General features: G+C 43.8%; 1 protein-coding gene across 2 annotated transcripts in view; it reads left to right on the top strand.

Annotated features, from left to right (window-relative positions):
- RBM34 (RNA binding motif protein 34) overlaps positions 1-24,287 on the top strand; it is a 59,494-nt gene that overhangs the window by 5,241 nt on the left and 29,966 nt on the right. For both annotated transcript variants that reach the window (XM_085856149.1, XM_085856148.1), the window contains exons 4-6: positions 8,374-8,602; positions 22,749-22,808; positions 24,011-24,054. In XM_085856149.1, the coding sequence (XP_085712275.1) occupies positions 8,374-8,602; positions 22,749-22,808; positions 24,011-24,054 (333 nt within the window). The remainder of the gene's footprint in view (positions 1-8,373; positions 8,603-22,748; positions 22,809-24,010; positions 24,055-24,287) is intronic.

Here is a 24,287-nt window from a genome sequence, read left to right as displayed (position 1 = left end):
CCACCACTGAAGGTAGATGGAGGTTATGTTTTCACCCTTGTCTGTTTATCTGTGAGCAGGATATCTCAAAAAAAAAAAAATGTGACGAGGAGAAATTGATTAGATTTTGGGGAATACCAGATCTGGATCCTAAAATTAAGTGATTCTTCACCTTTGAGAGATGGGGTCAAAAAATGATATGTAGCACAATATCTCCAAAAGTTATGGAATGATTTGGATGAAACTTGTTCGACACGGGTGTGTGACAAAGACAAATCAATTATATTTTAGTTCAGATCTGGATCCAAATCCAGCCTATAAGTGGGGTATAGAACGTAAACTGTTCTGCCTGGTGGAGATATGTGCTCTACCGAGTGCCGTTCTATTTGTCATTGTGGATTTTTTTTTTCTGTTCCATTGAATTTCTATTTATCAGATCTTACCCAGGTCTAAACTGAATTTTTTTCCTCATTGCAGCAAATGAGGGTCAACACCTCTTGGGTGTTGTTGAATCTTGAAGCTACATTGGTTAGGCCTAGGTCACATTTGCCACGGCGTCCGTGGGGTCTCCAAAATCTGCGGCCACTAGCAATTATACGGCGGCCGCAGTATTTCCACGGTCACACAATGTAGCAGTCACATATGTTTTTATTTTTCGGGGAGCCGCACGGCGTATTTATAAATTGTGGAGACCGAAAACGTGGGGGTGCCGTACGGTCTTTGATTTGATGTCACACAGTGACCTTAGGGCGTCGCTGCGGCAGCCATAGAATTTTCAACGCAGACTCAAGGGGACCGCAGGGAGGCCCTAAGGCGTACGTGCGGCCAGATGGACGGTAACGAATGGGTGTATATATTGTTACGGTATTCGCGCCCGCCGGCGTGCTGACGGCCACGTAACTCGAATCGCGGCACGTCGCCCACCGGACGGACAATCCAGTCGTGACCCTCTCGGACTAACGCCGGGAACCAGTCACGGGTGGACCTTTCGGTCTCACCGCGATCGAGCCAATCAGCCCCCGCGTGGGATAGGGTTGCTCGCCAAATTCGACCTACCTAAGTACCCACGCGGAGGGTAGACCGGGCGATCGCACCTCGCCGCAGGTCGACTTCGGACACGGGCCACTAAAGCGACCCGTTCCGTACTATCAGAATAACCGAGCGGTGTTATCGTCGACCTCGACGGTTCGATTAATTATCGGGCGTATTCAGCCCACTAGCAACCCTTTACGTGAAGCAAGATGGGGATTCAATAGAGGAAAAGACTAAGCGAAGCGGGAAACAGTTCAACACAAAGCACATTTATTTGCGGCACACGGGAGCACACATATACAATTCCACTTCACAGACGGCGCCGACAACACATACCCAAAACCAAGGAAAAGAATACCCTCAAGGATGAGGCGGGCCTGAGGCCGAGACCGGGTCGCGCCTACCCGTCTGGTGATGAGACGCGGAGCGGCGATGGCGCCTCAACTCCGCGGGCCTCGCGGACAGTGTCTGGCAGGGGGTGGGAAAGGGGCCCCCTTGGTCGCACTATCTCAGCGCGGGGGGAAACAGGAGGGGGTTGCTGATGCTCGGGGTATAGAGGATTTTTATTATCCCGCGACGAGCGTATCCACCTCTGCCAGGTCGCGCTGTCGGCCTCCCTGGGGTGCAGCTCCCGACGCGAGCACCCCCTCGTCTGGTGTCGCTGCCTTTCCACAGCTCCGTCCCCTCCGTTCCGACTCCAACGCACACGACGACCAGCTCCTTCTTGCCAACTCCACCGCCCGCGAAGTCTTGACTCTCTGTTTCCGACTCTCCTACTCTCCTACTCTCCGCCTCTGGACTCTCCTACTCTCCGCCTCTGGACTCCCCTACTCTCCTACTCTCCGCCTCTGCACTCTCTGGACTGACGAACACGGTCCGTCCCCTTTTGCTCCGTCCCCTTTTGCTCCGTCCCCTTTTGCTCCGACTCCAACGCACACGACGACGACCAACTCCTTCTTGCTTCTTCTTCCCAACTCCACCGACTGCGAAGTCTTCACTCTCTCTCTCCTTGACTGACGAACGCGGTCGCTTATATCAGCCCCGTGGCTTCGCTCTCTCATCTTTGACCCCCTCCCTTCGACCTTTCACCTCGCTCCCCATTGGCCCGAGAAAAAGTGGGCGTGAAGGCTTTTTGATCCATAAATTTGCATATATCGATCGCCCTGGGGGCGGGGCCAATTCGCCCCTCGCTCACCGATTGGACGGCAAAAAGTGGGCGTGTGTCGTTTTTGATCCGTTTTTGAAGCACAAAATCCGTGATTTTGTACACGCTGTTCGGCGCGCGCCCTGCACGAGTCCAACACCGGTACCCACAGCGGGGCAAGAACGGTGGCGATGCGACAGTTGCGAGGTGTGACGGGAAGGTCGTGGCGGTTGTGGTGAAGCGGCGTTGTGGTTGGTGGTTGATGTTGTGGTTGTGGTGGTAATCATGGCGGTTGGTCCAAAATAAAGATAGCAAAAGAAAAACGGCTATCCTGAAGAGTCGCAGCACGCATAATTGACATGTATTCCCACTAGACAACGGGTTTGGGCCTAACTACACATGTACTTACCGAGATACCTCACCTAAGGGACCTGAATGGTGGTTTGCGAATTTGGTAACCACAACAATATATATATATATATATATATATATATATATATATATATATATATATATATATATATATATATATATATATATATATATATATATATATATATATATATATATATACACACACACACACACAAAAGTTATTTTTTTACTGAAATAAAAATATTCCAGTATATATAACTGAATATACTATAACTATAATATACCGTGGTGCCCCCAGAATCCGAACGTCCCATTGTTTGAACAAATTGGAATCCGAACAATTTTTTCGAGAAAATTTTGCCCTAAAAACCTAATACATTTAAAAAAACCGAACACAACGTAGCGTTCATGTTCGTTCACGTGTCTCCCCCACCTGTTCGAGCCGCATCTTCACGCTTTGTTCATTCAGTTCGTCGGTGGAAGTCCTTGTGAAAGCATCTCTCGTGTGTCGATCGATACTTTAGGCCTCAGTCACATTTGCTCTACAGCGAGGATACGGCGGCCGTACGCCCTCTGAATTGACAGAAACGTGCGGCGGCCGCAGAGAAACTGAGGTGGCTTCAGGGTGGCCCTACACCGTATGGCTATATTTTACAGGTCGTAAGGTCGCCGTGGAATTATAACGCGGAGTTATAACTTTTTTCATTTCTGCGTTCACCGTAGAAATTCGACAAGCCGAAACAAAAGAACTGGTATAAAAAAAATTAACCCATTCGTTACCGTCCATCTGGCCCCACGTTCGGCTTAGGGTCCCCCTGCGGTCGCCTTACGGGCACCTTGCATCTGCCTTGAAAATTCTATGGCCGGCGCAGGAACGCCCTAAGGTCACCGTGCGACATCAAATCAAAGACCGTACGGCACACCCATGTTTTCGGTCTCCACAATTTATAAATACGCCGTGCGGCTACCCGAAAAAATAATGAGGACAAATGTGTCCAAGAGCAGCGTCCAAAACCTAAAGGTTTTGTCGGCTAAAAAAAAAAAATTAACTTTTTTTTTTTTTTTTTTTTTAAACAACAACTGCCGATATTTCGTCACGTGCCTTCATTAAGTCAATAGCGAAACCCGTCATAATGTATTTACGAAATTACAATACGATAAATGGAATAATCTTTAAATAGGAACGTCAACTTTTCGAAACTTTAAAACAAATGTCCGAATATATTTAAAAGTTCATGATAGATGCTCTCAAAAGGCACCGTCGATGTGAAGATGTGTACATGTGCTCAGTATTTAAGGCGATCCGGATCTTGTATATACAAGAGCCGAGTCCGAGAGATTAAGGTTTTGTCTTCACAAGAAGAAGAACAACAACAACAACGCCGATCTCTCTATGAGCCGCGCTCGCTACGCGAGACGCTGCTAAAAACATGTGACTGCTACATTGTGTGACCGTGGAAATACTGCGGCCGCTTTATAATTGCTAGTGCCCGTACATTTTGTAGACCCTCCGGCCGCCGAGCCAAATGTGACTGAGGCCTCACCTCATGTTTTCACCTTCATTTGTGATGTTTGTTTTTTTAATCATCTTGCGTTTTAATTAATAACAAAAAAAGCAATCCGATCACGTGGTGTGACGGACTGTCTGGCAAGGATTGAATTTCACAGCAAAACCAGTTGTAATTTGGAATATCCATGATTACGTCAGCCCGATGCGTTTGATGAAAGTGATTGTGGTTCTGCGGGCATCATGTTTGATGAGCTGCCCTGGGGGCAGCGCTCTCGCAGAGTGCGCGAGCGATCGGAACCCAGGCCGGAGCATGAGCCTGTGTGGACCTTTGGATGTGGTGATTGTACCAGTTTACATACAATACACCGCCACCGAAGGTCATTTACTCATCTTATTTTATCTTAAACATGGGGAATTTCAGTTTAAAGTGTCTTGAAAGTGGGTTTTCTTTGGGTCCACGAACGGATTAATTCACTCCATTATTTCTTATTGGGAAAATATTTTTGGAATCCGAACTTTTTGCAATCCGAACAGCCTCCTGGAACGAATTAAATTGGGATTCTGGGGGCACCACGGTATAGGCAAACACCTATACTCCGATGTCTAGCGGTAGCGCACGGTCGACGCAGACTGCCACGGAGGCCGTACGTGGGTGCACAGCGGGCGTAGGGGAACCGTGCGTCGACCCTGCGTTGCCCACAGGTAGTCACACAGACCGCAAGGCCACCGTATGGCGGCCGCCATAATTTTTTGGGGGTTGGGAAAATTCATTTTTCATTGAGAAGAGCTTACGGCAGCCACACGAATAACGCAAGCCCACCGTACACCCTACGTACAGTCGACGTGGAACACATCTACGTCATAGCTTGGCTTGTCGAATTGCTACGTCGAGCGTATAAATGAAAAAAGTTATAATTCCACGGCAACCCTACGGCCTGTAAAATATAGCCAAATGGCGTCGGGCCTCCCTGAGGCCCCCTCAGTTTCTCTGCGGCCGCCGCACGTTTCTGTCAATTCAGAGGACGTACGGCCGCCGTATCCTCGCCATAGAGCAAATGTGACCTAGGCCTTAATGTTATGTTTGCCCAATTCATATCCGGTGAGTCGTGTCAACGCAACCGTAACGGTCGATCATGCCACGTTCTTTCCTGCTGGATTATGTGTCCGATGCCCTGATTTTGTACAAATTTTAAGTCCGAATTGGCCTGGCATTGCACCGATTAGGCATCGCACATCTTATGCTATTTAGGCCAAGCAAGCCTGATGCGTGATGCATTTCGGGTGTGCATTGTTGAGAACCCCAGCCAATTATCCCTCAATGTGTCTTTCTTATAATTGCCAAGGAGAACCATCACAGCCAAAATTCACCCTGTGACCAAGTAGGATTAATTACAAATGGAATGGGGAGGGGAATATACAAGAAGCAATAAGTATGTAATAAATAAATAATCTAGAACGGGCACTCGGTAGAGCGCATACCTTCGCCGCCGCAACTTTTTTCCGGGCACATTTGAAAAACGTCATTTTAAAACGTCCATGACGTCACAACCGTCAATCCGATTGACGTCAAATTTGGTGTGTAACCTCCTTGAAGGCAGTCCAACAAAATGGAATGATAAACACTGAAAAATAAAAAAGTTGAAAAATGATGTCATCTTTTGACGTCATCTTTTGACGCACTTCCGGGGACGTCACGTCCAATCGGGGACTACCATTCTGAAAGCTCGTAGTTCACTGAACGTTTTAACGTTGGTTTCATGTCAATAGCTCTATTAGATCTGAAGCTATGCCTACAAGTATATTTTGACCTTGAGTGTGACCTTGATCTTGACTACAGAGTTAATTGGCAAAACCTGTACATCAATAAACAGATATTTTGGTACTGATCCTAATGCCTGGATTTGGGAGACTTTGCTTTATAAATTATATAGATATTTGATTGTAAAATATCAGGACATTTTAGCCACAATTGAAAAACGTCATGCTCAAACGTCAATAACGTCATAACGGTCAGTCCGATCGAAGTCAAATTTGGTGTGTGACATCCTTAAGGTAAGTCCTCCAAAACGGTATGATCAAAACTGATGAGATCGAAAATTGAAAATTTACGTCATCTTGTGACGTCATTTTGACACACTTCCGATGACGTTACGTCAAATCCGACACTACATATCCGAAAGGTATCTCGTCATGGAACAATATGGCGGTAGTTGCATGTCGATAGCTGTATTATGAAAGAAGTTATGCTCAAAAGAGTGTTTATGACCTTGACCTTTGACCCGATCGCTCCCAAAATCTAATCAAATCATCCTTGGATACTCACGAATCATCCCACCAAATTTCATGCAATTCGGTTTAATACTTTCTGAGTTATGCGAATAACAAACAAACACACATATTCACAAATAAATAAATACACAGCGACCAAAACATAACCTTTCGCAGAATGCGAAGGTAATGATAACGATACCCCTATCGTGTGCACAGCACGATAACATGCCCATAGACCAAACTCACGAACGAGATTCCTTAATTATTCTATGCCTTAGGGCTCAATCAGACATACCATTTGGGAGAGATAAAGTGGGAATGACAAGAAAGAGAGTTCTGGTAAACCTCATTGAGCTTGCCAGATATTCAAGATCCAGTCCCAGCTTGCTTGGGCAAGGCTGACCTGCTGCTATACACATCACCCTGATTTGTGAGGAGATGATAGGGCGTGGCTCTGACCGGATCGTAGTGGCGAGGAACACAGTTTCTCCCATGCCCATTCCGGGTAGCTCCTCCCTTTGCCTTTGCACCTGCTTTTGTAGCCTCAGACCCATGCCTTGCGTCCCTTCCCTCTCACCATTGGCCGTGCTTCAGTCTGGTGGACGGAGCGTACTCACCGTGACTTCTCACCCCTATTCCTAATATGGCACAGCCAAGTTGTATAGCTTCAAGTTGTGATGGTCTAACAGCATTTCCTGCCAACATTTATGCCTCGAGGCTTAAAGAAATGCTAAAGTCACATCAGTGACAGATTATAGAGAATAAAACCGAAAAGGTGGGGTCAAAAGGTTTGGTAATTTAATATACACGTTGGGATGGGTGCACGTCTTCTAACTGGATATTTATGCAACATATATCTAATAGCAGGATTAATTTATTTACGCTTACTCTAGAGTCTAGACATTCACTGTAAGGGGGAACCCAAATTCTCAGACCAGCTTGACTAATATCTCCCTTGAATACCCACAAAATAGATATGATGTGTCTTTTTCCGATTTCTGAACTATAAAGGTAATTTTTTTTTTAATTATAAGTGAATCCTCTTCATGATTAGCCATGATTTCACACCAGGAAGTAGACCACCATATCTGTACTGTATACGGGTTACATTGAGGTGTGATTTGACTCAAATGGCGAATACTTTCGAATTTCTACAAATATGCCGAGTCGATACATCTGGTGTTTGTACAGTAATATAAACCAAGATGGTTTTATGCTACAATGGCTCAAATATCTGAGGGTTGCCAGAAATTGGACGAGGTTTCTCCGAAATACCTGCGTGCGGATCAGGCCTACAAAATGTTTGCTTTTGTGCTCAGAACATTTTACAGAGCTTTAAAAAATATCTATTTACCACCATCGGCTATCTTTTTATAGTGGAGAGAAAGTATGTATCCTCTACTCTTCTGAAAGAATTTGACCAAGGATGCTAAATTGTTAAGGGTCTTCCTCCTTACCCCCCCCCAGCACCACTCACCCTCCACAATCCCCCATCAACCACCACCCTCACAATACCCACCACCACCCCACACCCTCAATCCATAATCCCATGTCAATAATCACCTCCACATCCCACACCCTGCTCCACCATCCCCCCACAATGTCCCATCAACCATCGCCCACACAATACCTACCATAATCCCATGTCAATAATCACCTCCACATCCCACACCCTGCTCCACCATCCCCCCACAATGTCCCATCAACCATCGCCCACACAATACCTACCATCATCCCACATCACCCATCAACAATACTGAGAACCTTCAAAGTTTATAATGACGGTGGAATCGGTATCGGAATCCAAGCTCGAAATGCACGGTTTCTCAATGTAAAGCCACCATTCAAATCGCTTTGTAAGCAGCAAAAACATTTCAATTTTTTTTTCCTTGAAATTAGACTGTGATTAATGCTTTCAATAGTTTTCAGAAAAAAAAATTTGCGTTTGGGTTCCCCTTTAAAGAAACAACTGCTGTATTCTAAGCAATATTAAACCTTCGGACCATTTCCACAATATAAACCAAAAAGGTGTTTTATTTGTTTATTTATTTATTTTTGCTAGGGAGCAGGCACATGCTGACAAGAAGCAGGAGCAGCGCAAGAATGTTGTGAAGAAGCAGAAAGGTGAATGGACCGAAAGGCTTCCCGGAACATCTGGGATGGGGAGTGAGGGAAGCGAGGTGGATGAAGATATGCCAGCAAAACGGCAGAAACCAAACCCAGCTGCAGAGGCAGAACAAAATGCTTGTACGGTGTTTGTGGGCAACCTACCAGTGTCTTGCAAGAAGCAGGTATCGTGCTCAAGGATACTTTGAGGAACTTTTGCATGGAAGGATGCCATTTGGCCAATAATGTCTGTCTGTGCCATATCAACACCACATCAATTTAATCTATCAGTTTAATGACTTGGTTTCTTTGTGGGGGCAGAGGATTGCTGAGAACACTAGGAAAGATACACTGGGAAAGGTACACTGAGGTTGTGTGTGCGATCAAGATCGGGTTATTTCGGCTTTCGTAACCCATCGAGAAGATTGATGTTTAAAGTTGTAACAAAATTAATCAGAGCAAGTACCACACTCGAATGGCCTCATTTCCTTGTTTGAGGCCAGTTTCTTGATTTTTCAGACATGCAAACACATGGCCAGACAGAGAATTACCTTGTGGAGGTGGGGTGGGAGGAGGTTGGTGGTGCCCATGACCTGACCCTGGGTACCCACAGCACATATGCAAAATCTGGTGGAGCTTATCCCAGTCGTCTTTTTCTTTGATTTTTTCAGACTTTCACATACATACTGTCATGTCCACGCTGGTTAAGTTAATTACCCCGACCCAATTGTCATGGTCGGGGCGGTCAACACCGACCTGGATGGATAGCTGAACAGTTATACCTTGGAGGCGAACATGTAATCCTTGGAGATTAGAGCGCGCAGGAAGGAGGGCGGCTAATGCGTGTACTTGAGGCGTTCACTGGGACGGTAGCACAAGGATTTGTACTCTAACCCACAATGAATAGACAGACACAAGGAAATTTAATAGATAAGGGTTTAATGAATATTAATCAAATATTTATAATGGAAATAAATCAAAGCATGAGTTAATGAAACGTGAGGTAAATTCAAGCCTCAAGTTGAGACGCCTCCATACACAGCTACAAAAACAGACAAGGGGAAAGATAAAATAAATGGAAATCCCTCCCTTTGTTCTGACACTTGACATTCTGACACCTGATGCGGTGAAGGTAATCCGATCGGCCAAAAGCATTAATGACTAGAGATGGACTAAATGTGCCCAATTAAACAATGTGCGGATGGAGAGGCATGCAGACGGACCGAGGGATGACCAACTGGCTGCGGGGGTGAACGTAAGACTGATGAAGGAGGGATTGTTTAAATGAGGTTTGGTGAAGGTGGATACTGGGGGATTGAGAAAGGCAGAGGGGATTGTTGGAACAGACTGATGGGGTGAAGGAGGGATTGTAAGTAGCAGAGGGTTTGGAATTGTTGGAACGGTGGGGTGTGTACAAGCCCCCATACTTTTCAGCACTTGTATGGACTGGATTCTGATGAGGATGTTGGCGAGATCAAGCTGCGGTGCATCGTTTGGGAATGTCAAGATCTCTGACCTTGATTTTGCAGATGATGCAGTCATCTTTGTGGAGACTTTAGATATCCTTTTGGGGGCCCTCGAGGTGCTGAATGAGCAGTTGGAGCCACTGGGGTTATGGGTTTCCTGGGTCAAAACTAAGATACAGGCTTTCAATGACATCTTGGATGCTGCTATCTTGTCTGCACCTGTTTGTGGTGAGGATGTTGAGGTCATGGAGAGTTTCACTTACCTTGGGAGTGATATTCATGTCTCTGCTGGCTGTGAGGCATTGGTCAACAAACGTCTGGGTCGGGCCTGGGGAGTCGTGGATTCACTGGATCATGGGGTGTGGCACTGCCGGTATCTGTGCGGGAGGACAAAAGTCCGAGTCTTCAGGTCCTTGGTGCTTCCAGTCTTGCTCTGCAGATGTGAGACTTTGACTCTGACAAGGGATCTGAGACAGAGACTTGATTCCTTTGGTACGAGGTCTCTTCGGTGAATCCTTTGCTCTAGCTGGTCGGACTTTGTGTCCAACGAGTGGTTGCTGTAAGGGACTCAAATGAGATTTGTTACCTGCATAGTCCGTGAGTGTCAGCTGCGGCTGTATGGACATGTGGCTCGTTTTCCTGACGCTGATCCTGCTCACCAGATTCTCTCAGTGGAGGGAGCCTCTTGGGTGGAGGAGGCCAATGGGCCGACCACGTGTCTCGTGGTTGCAGTAGGTTGATCAGCATCTCAAGGAGATGAGGATGGGCCAGGCATCTGCCTGGGGGATGGCCAGATGGAGGCCCCTGGAGTTCCGGTGGAAAGTGGATGCAGCTACACGCTGCTCCGGTGCATGCTCCCATACCTGATCTAACCTGACAGCTGCTGGAGGGGTGGTTAGAATTGTTAATTCCGCCGGTCTCTTTTTAGAGAACATCACCAATTTTATTCGCCACTCCCCCCCCCCCGGGATTTGCCATTAAATCAGTGCCAAAATGGTTTCTCCCATGCTAAATCTGCAATGGCCAGTCACCACACCAAACATGTTCTTGTAGAATAAGTTTATTTGAAGAAGGCACAGGGTGACGAAAATGGAGAACCCTGGGACAAAATCTCGACTTGCATGAAAATGGACAGAGAAATATAGTACATGTAATCCGATATAACGAAAACCCACTTGATACACGAAATGTAATCGAATCAAAATGGTCATGAGTGCACAACAGTGGGTGCCAGGCGAGGTCTTTTGGGCAGACATTATGGCGATAACTTATCGAGGATACACCAAGTAAATAAATGTGCAGTAAATGTAAGGTGGTAGTGAATACTCTGATTTTACACCACACACGAGGGTGATTGCAGTAAACTGCTCCAGTACATGATGCATGACCCCCCCCCCCCAAAAAAAAAACACTTGTAATAAATGTCCTGGAAAACCCTTGGAAATTTGGTTTTCCATACAAACATTGCACATCAAAAACGCTACACGTGCGCATGAATCGCAGCTTATTTGGCTTCTGGGAGGAAGAAGAGCAAATTTCCTGCGAAAATAAGACTCGTTACATATTTGAGCTCGTAATTTTGAAGTAATAAAAAAAGAAATGAATGTTAATAGCAGTTGGTGAACTGTGTGTATTGAAGTGATCTGAGTTGCCATTGTGCTAAATTAAATACCGTTGACTGGCACATGTGTATGATCATTGGTCTGTATAATTTGTACATTGCTCGATCAGAAATCGTGTGCATTTTCAAGAAAGATGACCCAGTGGCTCCAAATTTTTTTTTTAAGTCGATGGTCTAGGCTTGTGGAAGAGTTAGGACACAGAACAGACCAGGACACAACATAACAAGTGGAAACGCCAATAGCAGGGTGGAGGTAGAAGGTAGACGTAGACAGACAAACAAGGGATGCAAGTAATGATGAAGGTTAGGGGAAGAACGCAAGGGGAAGACAAGATGGATATGTCAGAAAAATTTTGGGATGGGTGGGTAGTTTAAAGGGTGTGGAGAAGATCATGGCTTGAGATGAGGGATGACCTGATATGGTGGTGAACAGCCTTCTTGAAGACCGGGAGAGAATAATGAGATTGAAGATGGTGTGGAAGGTCGTTCCACAGGTGAGAAAAGAGAGGAATAAATGAGTTTAGGTGAGCACTGGTTCTGGAATTAGGCAGTTTCACGAGAAGGGGGTTGCTGGTCGACCACGTGCATCCTGCAGATACTTTGGGAGTGGGGGGGGGGAGAGCACGAAGAGGGCAGAGGGTGCAAGACCAGAAATGAGGCGGAATAGAATGGAGAGACTGCTGACCTGGTGACAGTGTCGAAGTGGTAGGCCCATAGACTCAGCTTTCTCGTGAGAGATTCCATTGATTTTGAAAGTCTTGGTTTCCACAGCGTCCAGTTGAGCAATATATTAGGCAGGGGAGCCAGCCCAAAGGGAAGAGCAATACTCCATTAACCTGCGGAAGAAAACCGTGTCGGTGGATAGGAGTTGAGGTGTGCAAAGGAAGGACTTTGCACGACGAAGGATGCCCAGTCGTCGTCTGGCTTTTGGAGGCCAACTTTGAAATGTGGCTTGCTCAAGAGAGATCATGGTTGAGAGTGAGACCCAAGAGTTTTTGTGACTGAACCTCTTTGAGATGGTTGTTGAGAAAGTAGATGGGAGGGTTTGCAGAATGGTTCTTGTGGGGAGGGGGGGGGGAAGAAATATAAATATATAGATATAGATATACACACATATGTCAGGAATGAAAGACATATTCCAAGTGTTTGACCAGTTTGTGATTTTTGTCAAGGTCTGAGGAGAGGAAAGAGGCTGCTGTCTGTCTGTCAGAAGGATGAATGATAAGGGATGTTGTGGTAGAGAATGGAGTAATCAGAAAAGAGATGGAGGATTTTCCAGTCAGTGAGATCATTGATGAATATTAGAAATAGGATTGGGCCGAGAACACTGCCTTGGGGTACTCCAGCCTTGACAGGGAGAGGAGAAAGAAAGGGATCCGTTGAGAGCCACATATTGGCTACGAAAGTGGAGGAAATCTGTAATCCAAGAGGGTGTGATCTTGGATTCCAAAGGTAGACAGTTTGTAGAGCAAGATGGGATGCCAGACTGTTGAAAGCTTGAGATATGTCCAAAGAGACTGACTGCCCTGAATTCAGGAATGATATTGAGGGCCTCCATCCATTGTTGGGAGAGTAGAAGTAGCATGTCCAAGGTAGAGTGACCAGGTCTGAATCTGAATTGATTATCTAAAATGAAGCTGTTGGAGAAAAGTAATGATTTTATGTCGAGTGCGATTATGGATTTCATGACCTTGCTGATGAATATTAAGTTATTGGTCTGTATTTAAAGGGATCCGTATTTTCATTTTTTTTACCCTCGTGAGGGTATTGCGTTTGGGTCCGTTTGTCTGTTTCTTTGTTTGTTTGTCTGCTCAGAACTTCAGCGTTTTTCTCCGTAACCGCTTGTTTGATTAAGACAAAATTTTCACCAAAGGTGAGATTGCTCATGTAGAATGTTTTAATCATAATGATGACATCATCAATCACGATTCGGCAGATATATACTGAACAAAAATATAAACGCACCAACCTAAATATCTAAGTCAAGATTGCCATTATGGGAAAATGGTCAAACCGATGATATGTTTGAGCAATGGTTCCTTTGTTTTGCTCAAGACAGATGTTCCCATTGAAATTGACCACTCTGAGTGTGTGGACTCACGTTGAGTAATCCTTCCCATGAGCACCATGGGGCTTGACAGAGTGATGGTCAGTGAGCGTGACCAGGACACAAACACTCCCTATAGCTTGCCCTATAAAAGGCCTCCCCAAAATGTGGACTGGTGCCAAATGTCAACATGCCACAGATGTCACAAATCTTGAGGGAGCGCGCCATTGGCATGCTGAATGCTGGGACGTCAGTACGGGCCGTTGCAGCACACTTCAATGTCCACCACTCCACCATTATCCGCCTGAGAACGCGCCTCAGAGAGACTGGAAGCACCGTGAACCGCCCACATGCCCGGCGACCACGTGTGACCACCGCCGGTCAGGATCGTCACATGAGGCTGCAACATCTCCGGGATCGACTCCGACCGGCCACGAGGACTGCCGATGAGACTGTCGGGCTGCATAACAGGCGCATTTCAGCCCAGACGGTGTGTAACCGCTTGAGGGAGGCCAACCTCCGAGCCCGCCGACCACACCGGGGACTCGACCTCACTGCAGTCCGGCGTCAGACCCGACTGAACTGGGCCAATGTTCACTTGCGCTGGACCCTCGCACGATGGAGGAGAGTGCTGTTCACCGATGAGTCGCGGTTCCAGCTGTATCGGGCTGATGGCGGACTCCGCGTCTGGCGTCGGGCTGGGGAGCGCTACACTGACGCCAATGTCCTTCGTCGGGTGTCACACGGTGGTGCCAGTGTTATGGTGTGGGCAGGCATATGCCATGGAGAGTGCACTCGGCTTCATTTCATTGAAGGCAACTTGAACGGGCAGCGGTACAGGGACGAGATACTCAGACCCATTGTCGTGCCGTTTGTGCGCCTTCACCATGTGACGTTTCAGCACGACAATGCTCGCCCCCATGTTGCCAGGATCTGCATGGACTTCCTCGGTGAGGAGGACATTGATGTCCTCGACTGGCCTCCATATTCTCCCGACATGTCGCCCATCGAGCACCTTTGGGACGTTCTTGATCGACGCGTGCGACAACGTTACGCAGTCCCAGAGAACGTCCACCAGCTCCGTGTGGCTCTCCAGGAGGAATGGGAAAACATCCCTCAGGCCACCATCGATAATCTGGTGATGTCCATGCGCCGGAGATGCACCGCTCTGCGCGACGCCAACGGTGGACACACCCGCTACTGACTGTGTGAACTCTGACAGTGACACCTCGGTTGTGTCGGCTGTTGTAGCGCAAAGACTGTCGCCAGAATTCTCAAGGAACTCTTTGAAATTTAATGCTCAATTGTCATGGATTCTATAACCAAATTGTTGTGAAGATTTAGTATTAATGAGTTCGAGGTAAAATAGTAACAATCGCTTGGTGCGTTTATATTTTTGCGCTTGGTGCGTTTATATTTTTGTTCAATATATATATATATATATATATATATATATATATATATATATATATATATATATATATATATATATATATATATATATATATATATATATATATATATATATATATATATATATACATATCTTCTTATTTCAGCTGCTCCCATTAGGGATCGCCACAGCGGATCATCCGTTATGATCCGCATACTGATTTGGCATAGGTTTTATGCCGGATGTCCTTCCTGACGCAACCCTGGTCGCCTCTTACAACACAGGGATAAGGATTGGGTTCGCCATGATTCCGGGCTGCCCTACACCATATATATATATATATATATATGTATATGTATATGTATATATATATATATATGTATATATGTATGTATGTATGTATGTATGTATGTATGTATGTATATATATATATATATATATATATATATATATATATATATATATATATATATATATATATATATATATATATATATATATATATATATATATATGTATATGTATATGTATATAACCTTCAAAAATCATCTTCTCTGAAGTGGCTGAACAGATCGAGGTGAAACTTTACAAGTATGACCACCTATCTACGAGGAACAAAAGAATCACACATATGATGACATTGGTCACATGGTTTGGCCTTGGTTACCCTAAAATCAATCAAAAAAATCTCCAGAATGGCTTGACATATCAAGGGGAAACTTCACACAAATGTTCCTTAAGCCATGGGTGTACAAGTTTAAGGAATAATTGAAGGGTCACATGGTTTGGCAGCCATATTGGATTTGAAGAAAAATATTAAATAATGTTTTCTCTGGAATCACTTTATCAATTGACGTGAAACTTCACATTTATGATGTAGTAGTGATGGGGAATACATGTTTTATATTCAACTTGAATGGACACATGGCCTGGCAGCCAGTATAATTTAATTCTTTGATATGGGTTCTTTTTGTTGTTTTGGTTTTATTGAATCCTATCCAGGTTCCTCCTGATGACTTCATATTTGCTTTTTTCCTTGTTCGAGTTCCTTCTGATTTCTCCAATGCAGGACTCCACCTATTTGGTCTTCCATTTGATTTGAATTGAATTTACTTTCGTCTCATTCTAAATTCAATTGAATCATGAATAATTTTTTAAAACGTCATTGGTCAGGGTCAGGTGTCTGATCAAAGCACGGTTGCATCACAGCGGGACGTCTTGGTACCTGGTCATCACTGCCAGCAGTTATAAACTGGCAGGTCTAATTATGTCTCTTGATAATTACATAACGCATCAGTACACAAACACCACACAAAATACACCACACCAAAGCAGTCCTGGCGAGAGTCTGCAATCTCTGATTGCTCTTTTTCTTGTTATCTTCTTCTTGATTGCTGTTATTACTCCTGCCACCGAAGGTGAAGGAGGTTATGTTTTCATTCCTCTCTGTCTGTCTGTCTGTTTGTCTGTCTATGTGCAGGATATCTCAAAGCATTGTGGACGGATCTTGATGACATTTGGTGGGCAGGTTGGGTGTGTGACAAGGACGCACGGATTAGATTTTGGTGAAGATCCAGATCAGGATCCAACCACTCGAATTTTTTAATGATTCTTCACCATTGAGAGATGGAGCCAAAAATGATATATATATATATATATATATATATATATATATATATATATATATATATATATATATATATATATATATATATATATATATATATATATATATTGCATGTTATCTCAAAAAGCTGTGGACGGATTCATATGAAACTTGGTGGACAGCTTGGGTGTGTGACCATGACAAATTGATTCAACTTTGAAGATCCGAATCCGGATCTGGATACGATAATTATTTAATTCTTAAAGTTATTCTTCACAATTGAGAGATCGGGCAAAAAACGATATACAGCACGATATTTCAAAAATGTATCGGGCCAGTTATGTTCCTGTGGATCAGGTGTTATGTGGCAGAGGTATGCGCTCAACCGAGTGCCCTTCTCATCTAATGCTGTGATGTTGGCTGATTTCCAAGCAGACGGAAGATGATTGAGGGTAAATGACAGTGTAAAAAGTTCAAGAGCAGCAGAGCAGTGTTTTTTTTTTTTTTTGGACACATGAACTGATGCCGTCCTGTCCAGTTGCAGAGTCAGGCTCGAGGATTGCTGGAAACTTTCCACCACCTCAGGTGCAAAAGACACAAATCCAGGAGCAATTTGGGTATGGCTGGGAAGGGTGGGCAGAGAGAGACAGGGACAGCCAGACAGACAGACAGACGCAATATTTTGAAGCAAACACAGAATTTCTTCGCTACTGTCCTAACTCTCCTCTTCTTTACCCTCAGGCTGTGGCTCTTCGTCCTACCATTCTGCTGAAAAAGTCTTCTGTTCTTATTTTGTCTCTACCCTTCATTATCTTCAATATTTATATTGAATCCCCTTCTAATTTATATTGAATCCCTTAATGTCTAAAGTCCTGTTTCCTTCAGCCGTTCCACAGAGCGAATTGAGCCAATCCCAGAATGAAGTTAAAGCAGTTGAGTGAATTTTCTTTTTTTTGGCAAATGATGAATTCATTGGAGATAAAATAATGAAAAAAAATACCTGCATGGACAGTCTTTAATGAAGAAAGTGTCTTTTAAAAATTTTTTTTTGCAGCAATTCTTATTGTAAGCAGTTTGGATCAGTTATGTTTTAATTTCTTTATTTCTTCTTTTTAAGGTATACGCACAAAAGGAATGAATTTGCATAAGCCAAGCAAGGAAATAAAATGTATTCAATGTTAGAGGATGTTTGGTTGTGCACCAGACGTGAATAAATTATCGAGCGAGTGAATTAAAAAATTATTATTATTTTTTTTTTTTTGCTCGTCATGATAAATTTGCTTTCGGCATGACCCTGTGATGATAAATATACCATGTGTTCATACAATGGCATCCACCACATCAGAAAAACCTGCAAAAAGAGGATATTGTCTTAAATGTAGCATCATAAAGTGCCATACAACAAGTCTTTGGAGTACAAGGACAACGAATTGAAGGAAAACGTATGGCAGAAATTTTCAGAGAAATTCCTTTGGGTCGTATAGGCATTATTTCTATTACCCACATTACATCTTTGTGTTTTCTCATGAAGTCCGTATAGACCGATAATTTTTGGAAGGGACTTCATGGGGAAAACCAGCTTGTCAATCATACATTTTTCATAGTCAGCATGCAGGCATTTTACATGTGACAATTCGCTGTTTCGCCAGGGAAGAAAAGATTGGAAAATTCATTAGTCTCTGGCGTGCATCGACATTTACCATCGGATTCTGCTTCACAATCTCCGACGTTTATCGTGTTTGACTTTACCAGCATCTATATTTCTTTCTCTTTGCTTCACTCTATTTATTTATTTTTTCCTACATTTTCTTTTACCCCTTGCTTCAAAAAAATGATCATACCAAAAGTCATATCAAAGACCTTAAAAATGGTACGTGCATGCTGCTTCCTTGCTTGATGTTCAGCGTTTAAAAGGAAAGGGCACTGACAATCCTCATGGTTTGGTATCTATTCGGAGGAGGAAATTCCTCCATAGGAAATGCCCCACTGATTGGTGTGAAAAGCGGCACCATTGTTGTGACATCGCTGGTACCGAGTGTTCCCCGGGAATTAACAGCACTCGAGTTTGTTTGTCTCATCTAACGATCTTGTGTTGTCACGTATGTTCGTCTGTATGTCTGTGTGAGGCAGCTCCACTATGAGCCTAAGATCATGTGGGTTGGGGGGGGGGGTGGGAAGAAAAACAAAAAAAACTGAGCATTTAATAATGCAGAGCCTTGATGTGGTTGGTACATATATACATATATACATATATATATATATATATATATAATATTGTTACGTTTGAGGGGGGGGTATGCATTCAAAGGGTAATTAGGATGTTTAATTAGGTATGCCATGCTGTTCGAGTTTACCAGGATCTTGATGTAATAAGTAGCAATTCAGTGGTGATAAGTTGTCTAGTAAATGTTCATTTCTTCAAGGGGGAAATGATAATTTTCACGTAATTAGATAGGGACACGGGATAGGGTAAGTGTGTCTGCGTAAACCCCTTTTAGTAGTCCCGGGAGGCTGGCCGTGACGTCACAGGACAGGGCTGCGGATGGCTCCGCCCCGTGATCGCGATTGGCGGAAGGCGACGGCGGTGGGCCAATAAAACGGCTCGATTGGAAGTGACGAGGACGGGAGGATAAAAAGGTTCTGTTCGGGGTCGAAAAGGAAGAGGAAGAAGATCGGGACAAAAAGATCGTGTTTTTTTGGTGTGGAGGCTGTTGCGCGGGAAGCGTACTTGTTGTTGTGCTGATTCGATCGTGTTCTTCATCGTGTCTTGGAGCCTTGCTGAGCCTCGTGCCTCACCTTGGTTGGCTCTGGGGTTCTGCTGACTCGGAGTACGGGGTCGAACGGCGGGCGGACCTGCCTCCCTCTCTTGCTCGCAACTTGGCGCCAGAGCTGGTTCCCTGGTGGCTGTGAGCGGACTTGGGCCAGGACCAGGAGGTCGACAGCACCACGGTTTCTCCTGCCCCCCTGACGAGAGCAAGGCCAGCTCGTCCGACGCCGATCCAGGGACAGTTGCGTCCACACCACGGTCCAGCCTGACCACCAGAAGTAGCTACGTTGTGTGTGTGTGTGTTTGTGTGTTTGTGTGTTTGTGTGTTTGTGTGTTTGTGTGTTTGTGTGTTTGTGTGTTTGTGTGTTTGTGTGTTTGTGTGTTTGTGTGTTTGTGTGTTTGTGTGTGTGTGTGTACTTGGCGCCTTAGAGGGTTTGAGAATTGTATATTCATTGGAATTGTCTGTGTTTTCCCCACGCCCGATCCCACACCATCCCGTCGAATCGCCCCGGATCCCTCTTCTTGCCGAGTCTTGTTATTTCTGGTTAATAATAAAAACAAATAAACATCATCAACTCAGTGAAAAGTGACTCGTGCCACCTTCCTCGTCCCGTTTGCGGTAGAGCGATTAGAACCGCCATGTTTGGGTTATAAATAAATAAACCGCCTCCATCGTTTCGGCTCATTCTACGTTGGCGGGACTGTTCAAGTCCCGTGGACGTCACAATATATATATATATATATATATATATATATATATATATATATATATATATATATATATATATATATATATATATACATATATATATATATATATACACACACACAGCTCTGGAAAAAAAATAAGAGACCACTCCAAAAAATTTTTAAATCAGCATTTCTACATGTATGGCAGCCATTCCATTCCAGTGTCTGTTGAATTCCAACACAGGCACACCTCATTCTACTTAGTGAGGTACTGATAAGGTGATCGGCTGAACCGAATCTTATGTAACAAGGAAAAGTATAAAAACCACTGCTGTGGTCATCACTATCCTCTTGCAATAGGACTAGCTGGATGGCAAAAACAGTGCTAGTAGTACCTCAAAAGTAATTGGAATTTAAAAAATAACTTTTGACCATGCCAAAAGAGTTGAAAAGAAAAGTTTTGAGTGAGGAAAAGAAGGGTTCAATTCTGGCTTTACTGGCAGAGGGATACCGTGAGCATCACGTTGCTTCCATCCTTAAAATTTCAAAGACGGCGGTTCATAAGAACAAGGTCAAGCAGCAGACATTGGGGACAACAAAGCTTCAGACTGGCAGAGGGTGAAAATGACTTTCCACTGACCGGGATGACAGCCAACTCATTCGAATGTCACTCAACAACCGTAGGATGACATCAAGTGACTTACAAAAGGAATCGCAAACGGCAGCTGGGGTGAAGTGCATGGCAAGGACGGTTCGAAACAGGCTCCTTGGGGCAGGGCTGAAGTGCAAAGCTTGAAAAAAGCCCTTCATCAATGAGAAGCAAAGAAGAGCCAGGTTGAGGTTTGCAAAAGACCATTATTATTGGACCGTAGAGGACTGGAGTAAGGTCATCTTCTCTGATGAGTCCAATTTTCAGCTTTGCCCAACACCTGGTCGTCTAATGGTTAGACGGAGAACTGGAGAGGCCTACAAACCACAGTGTCTCGCACACACTGTGAAATTTGGTGAAGGATCGGTGATGATCTGGGGGTGCTTCAGCAAGGCTGGAATCGGGCAGATTTGTCTTTGTGAAGGACTCGTGAATCAAGCCACGTACAAGGTTGTCCTGGAAGAACACTTGCTTCCTTCTGCTCTGACAATGTTCCCCAACTCTGAGGATTGGTTTTTCCAGCAGGACAATGCTCCATGCCACACAGCCAGGTCAATCAAGGTGTAGATGGAGGACCATCAGATCAAGACCCTGTCATGGCCAGCCCAATCTCCAGACCTGAACCCCATTGAAAACCTCTGGAATGTGATCAAGAGGAAGATGGATGGTCACAAGCCATCAAACAAAGCCGAACTGCTTGAATTTTTGCGCCAGGAGCGGCATAAAGTCATCCAACAGCAATGTGAAAGACTGGTGGAGAGCATGCCAAGACGCATGAAAGCTGTGATTGAAAATCGGTTATTCCACAAAATATTGATTTCTGAACTCTTCCCAAGTTAAAACATTAGTATTGTGTTGTTTAAAAATGAATATGAACTTGTTTTGTTTGAATTATTTGAGGTCTGAAAACACTGAATCTTTGTTGTTATTTTGACCAGTTGTCATTTTCTGCAAATAAATGCTCTAAATGACTATTTTTATTCGGAATTTGGGAGAAATGTTGTCAGTAGTTTACAGAATAAAACAAAAATGTTCATTTTACTCAAATGCATACCTATAAATAATAAAACCAGAAAAACTGATAATTTTGCAGTAGTCTTAATTTTTTCCAGAGAGATATATATATATATATATATATATATATATATATATATATATATATATATATATATATATATATATATATATATATATATATGAGCCTGGTGTTGGCGCAGTGGTTAGGGCAGCGGCTTGGGATCCAAGAGGTCCTGAGTTCAAGCCCCGTTGGGCCACTGAATTAATACACCAGGGGGTTGACTCAGCCTGTCATCCTTCCGAGGTCGGCGAAATGAGTACCAGTGTACTGGGCCGGTGTATACCCCGGTTAAAATAGGTGTACCATATCCCTGTGTCGTAAGAGGCGACCAGGGTTGCGTCAGGAAGGGCATCCGGCGTAAAACATGTGCCAAATCACTATGCGGATCATATGGATGATCCGCTGTGGCGACCCCTAACGGGAGCAGCCGAAAGAAGAAGAAGAAGAAGATGTGTATATATATACTGTATATATAAAGTTGAATCTGAGAATGCACTGTATGTATTGCAGATCTGTGTATACACACACGGGTACACACACACTCGCTGATGCACAGACCTATTGCAATAGCCTCTCCCTTTGGGGATGGCTAATGAGTATGTTGATCTCAGTCCTTTAATGGAGCACGTCATGTTAAACTGTCCAATACAAACTGATTTGTCTTCCATCAAGTTACCTCAAGTAATGTGAAGCACTTTTAACTTTCTGAGATTTTAGCGATAAATATTTATGGTGACATGGGAGATGGAGGCTTGCATGTACACAGGTGACATTTCCTTTATCTCTGCATCTCCAGCACTGGTGACGTATCTTTATTAAAGATCAAATCTGTAAATACACCACTGTTCCTACAATGTGATAATATTTACATTCTACAGTGTTTATGCAATTCAACAATTTAACAAGATTCTCATCAGTGTTTTTTGCTGCATTGCAGACTTGCAAGTGTTCTCTGTAACAATGTAAAGCAATCGCAGCAAGAAAATTCATAATGTCTTCAAAATTTCATGACAGACTTTGAAGAAGATGTTTGAGACCTGTGGACCCATCCGGACGATTCGTTTCCGCTCTGTCGTAAGTCTCTTGTGGTGGGGGGGGGGGGTGGTGAGGGGAGGATCCACGTTAACCTTTAAGAAGGTGCACTTTCATGATGCTCATTCTCAATTAAAGAATGAAAGCTCCACTACGAGCTGAATACATATTTTCCCGCTATATTCAGCTGAATACATTTATATCGGGTGATGATTTTTGGTCAATCCTGATATGCTTCTATTAGCTCAAAATTTGTTACAACAGTAAGTTGTCTTTTTATTTTTATTTTTTATTTTAGGCAGTACAGTACCACAAAATGATGTTATTGTGGATTTCTCAGTAGTGTTTGGAAGTTGAGGTGTCCAATCGGATCACCACTTGAATGTGATATATTATCTGATGTTTGATGCTTTTGGGCCAATCCAATCAGTTTTATGCATTATTACTTGTGCCACAGCACTAGGCCATGGTTTTGCCTGTTTGGCACAGATCATCACATTGTGAATGCCTCAGATCAGTTTAGCTTTGAGCTCACAGTGAAAAATATAAAATGAAATTTAGAACCGGACTATATTTACTCGCACCGTGGCCTTGCGACAGTATAGGTTAGCAGTGTCTGGGCGGTATTGCATGAAGAGAAAACGATGCTGCAAGCTCCGTTGAGTGCAGTTCTAGTTAACACCAGTGATCGGAAAACTAACCACCAAAAATGTTTCCTGTAACAGAGTAATAATGCTTGCTTTCATTGGCTGTATCCACTTTCAGAACTTTACATCACGATTAAGAGTGCCCAATAACTACTACATTAAAGTCGATAGACAGGATCTCGGTTTAACTTGCTTATCTCTGATTATATCCAATGCTCACACCAATAATCGCAAAAGCTGCAGCCCTTCTTGAATGATCGAAGGATGATTAATTAATCCATAACCATGATATTTGCCACTTTACTAACGTATTGAATTTGATCATCAGTGAATTGATCCATTTTTTGGGTTGTCTCATCTATTTATTACATATGTGGGTGGGGGAGTCCAAAATTTCACCATATTTGGGCCTCTATTCCAAAAAGCATACATTTTAGGATGTGCTGTCTTTGGGTGTAATCTATGAATGATTGGAAAGGTTTTGTTGGCGTTAACATGCAGGGCATTAATGGTTCCTTCCTGTGTTTTAACTTCGATGTATACATCGTCCCTTCTCATTTATTGTTGTGGTTCATTTCTGTTTTTGCCTTTAAATAGGCTCGAGCTGACCCCACCATGACAAAGAAACAAGCAGCAATCCAGTGAGTGTTCCTCAGCTCGATATCCAGACAGTTTACACGAAGGGTACAAACCACACTTTCATATTTCAAAACAAAGTACAGTATAGTAAACACTTCTTTAACCTCATAGAACGGAAAGTCACCAGTCATTGCGCATGAACTAGAACCCTTTATTTATTGCTGTCACAAAAATATTTTGCGAATCTTTTGGCCAGGTAGAAGTGAGAAAGAAAGACTGGAACAAAAAACATCAT

Source organism: Eptatretus burgeri, chromosome 15 (genome assembly GCF_056783735.1).
Source record: "Eptatretus burgeri isolate ZD-2024b chromosome 15, Ebu_testis_v1, whole genome shotgun sequence".
NCBI classification, from domain to species: domain Eukaryota; kingdom Metazoa; phylum Chordata; class Myxini; order Myxiniformes; family Myxinidae; genus Eptatretus; species Eptatretus burgeri.
This window is presented reverse-complemented; position numbering and strand designations above follow the sequence as displayed.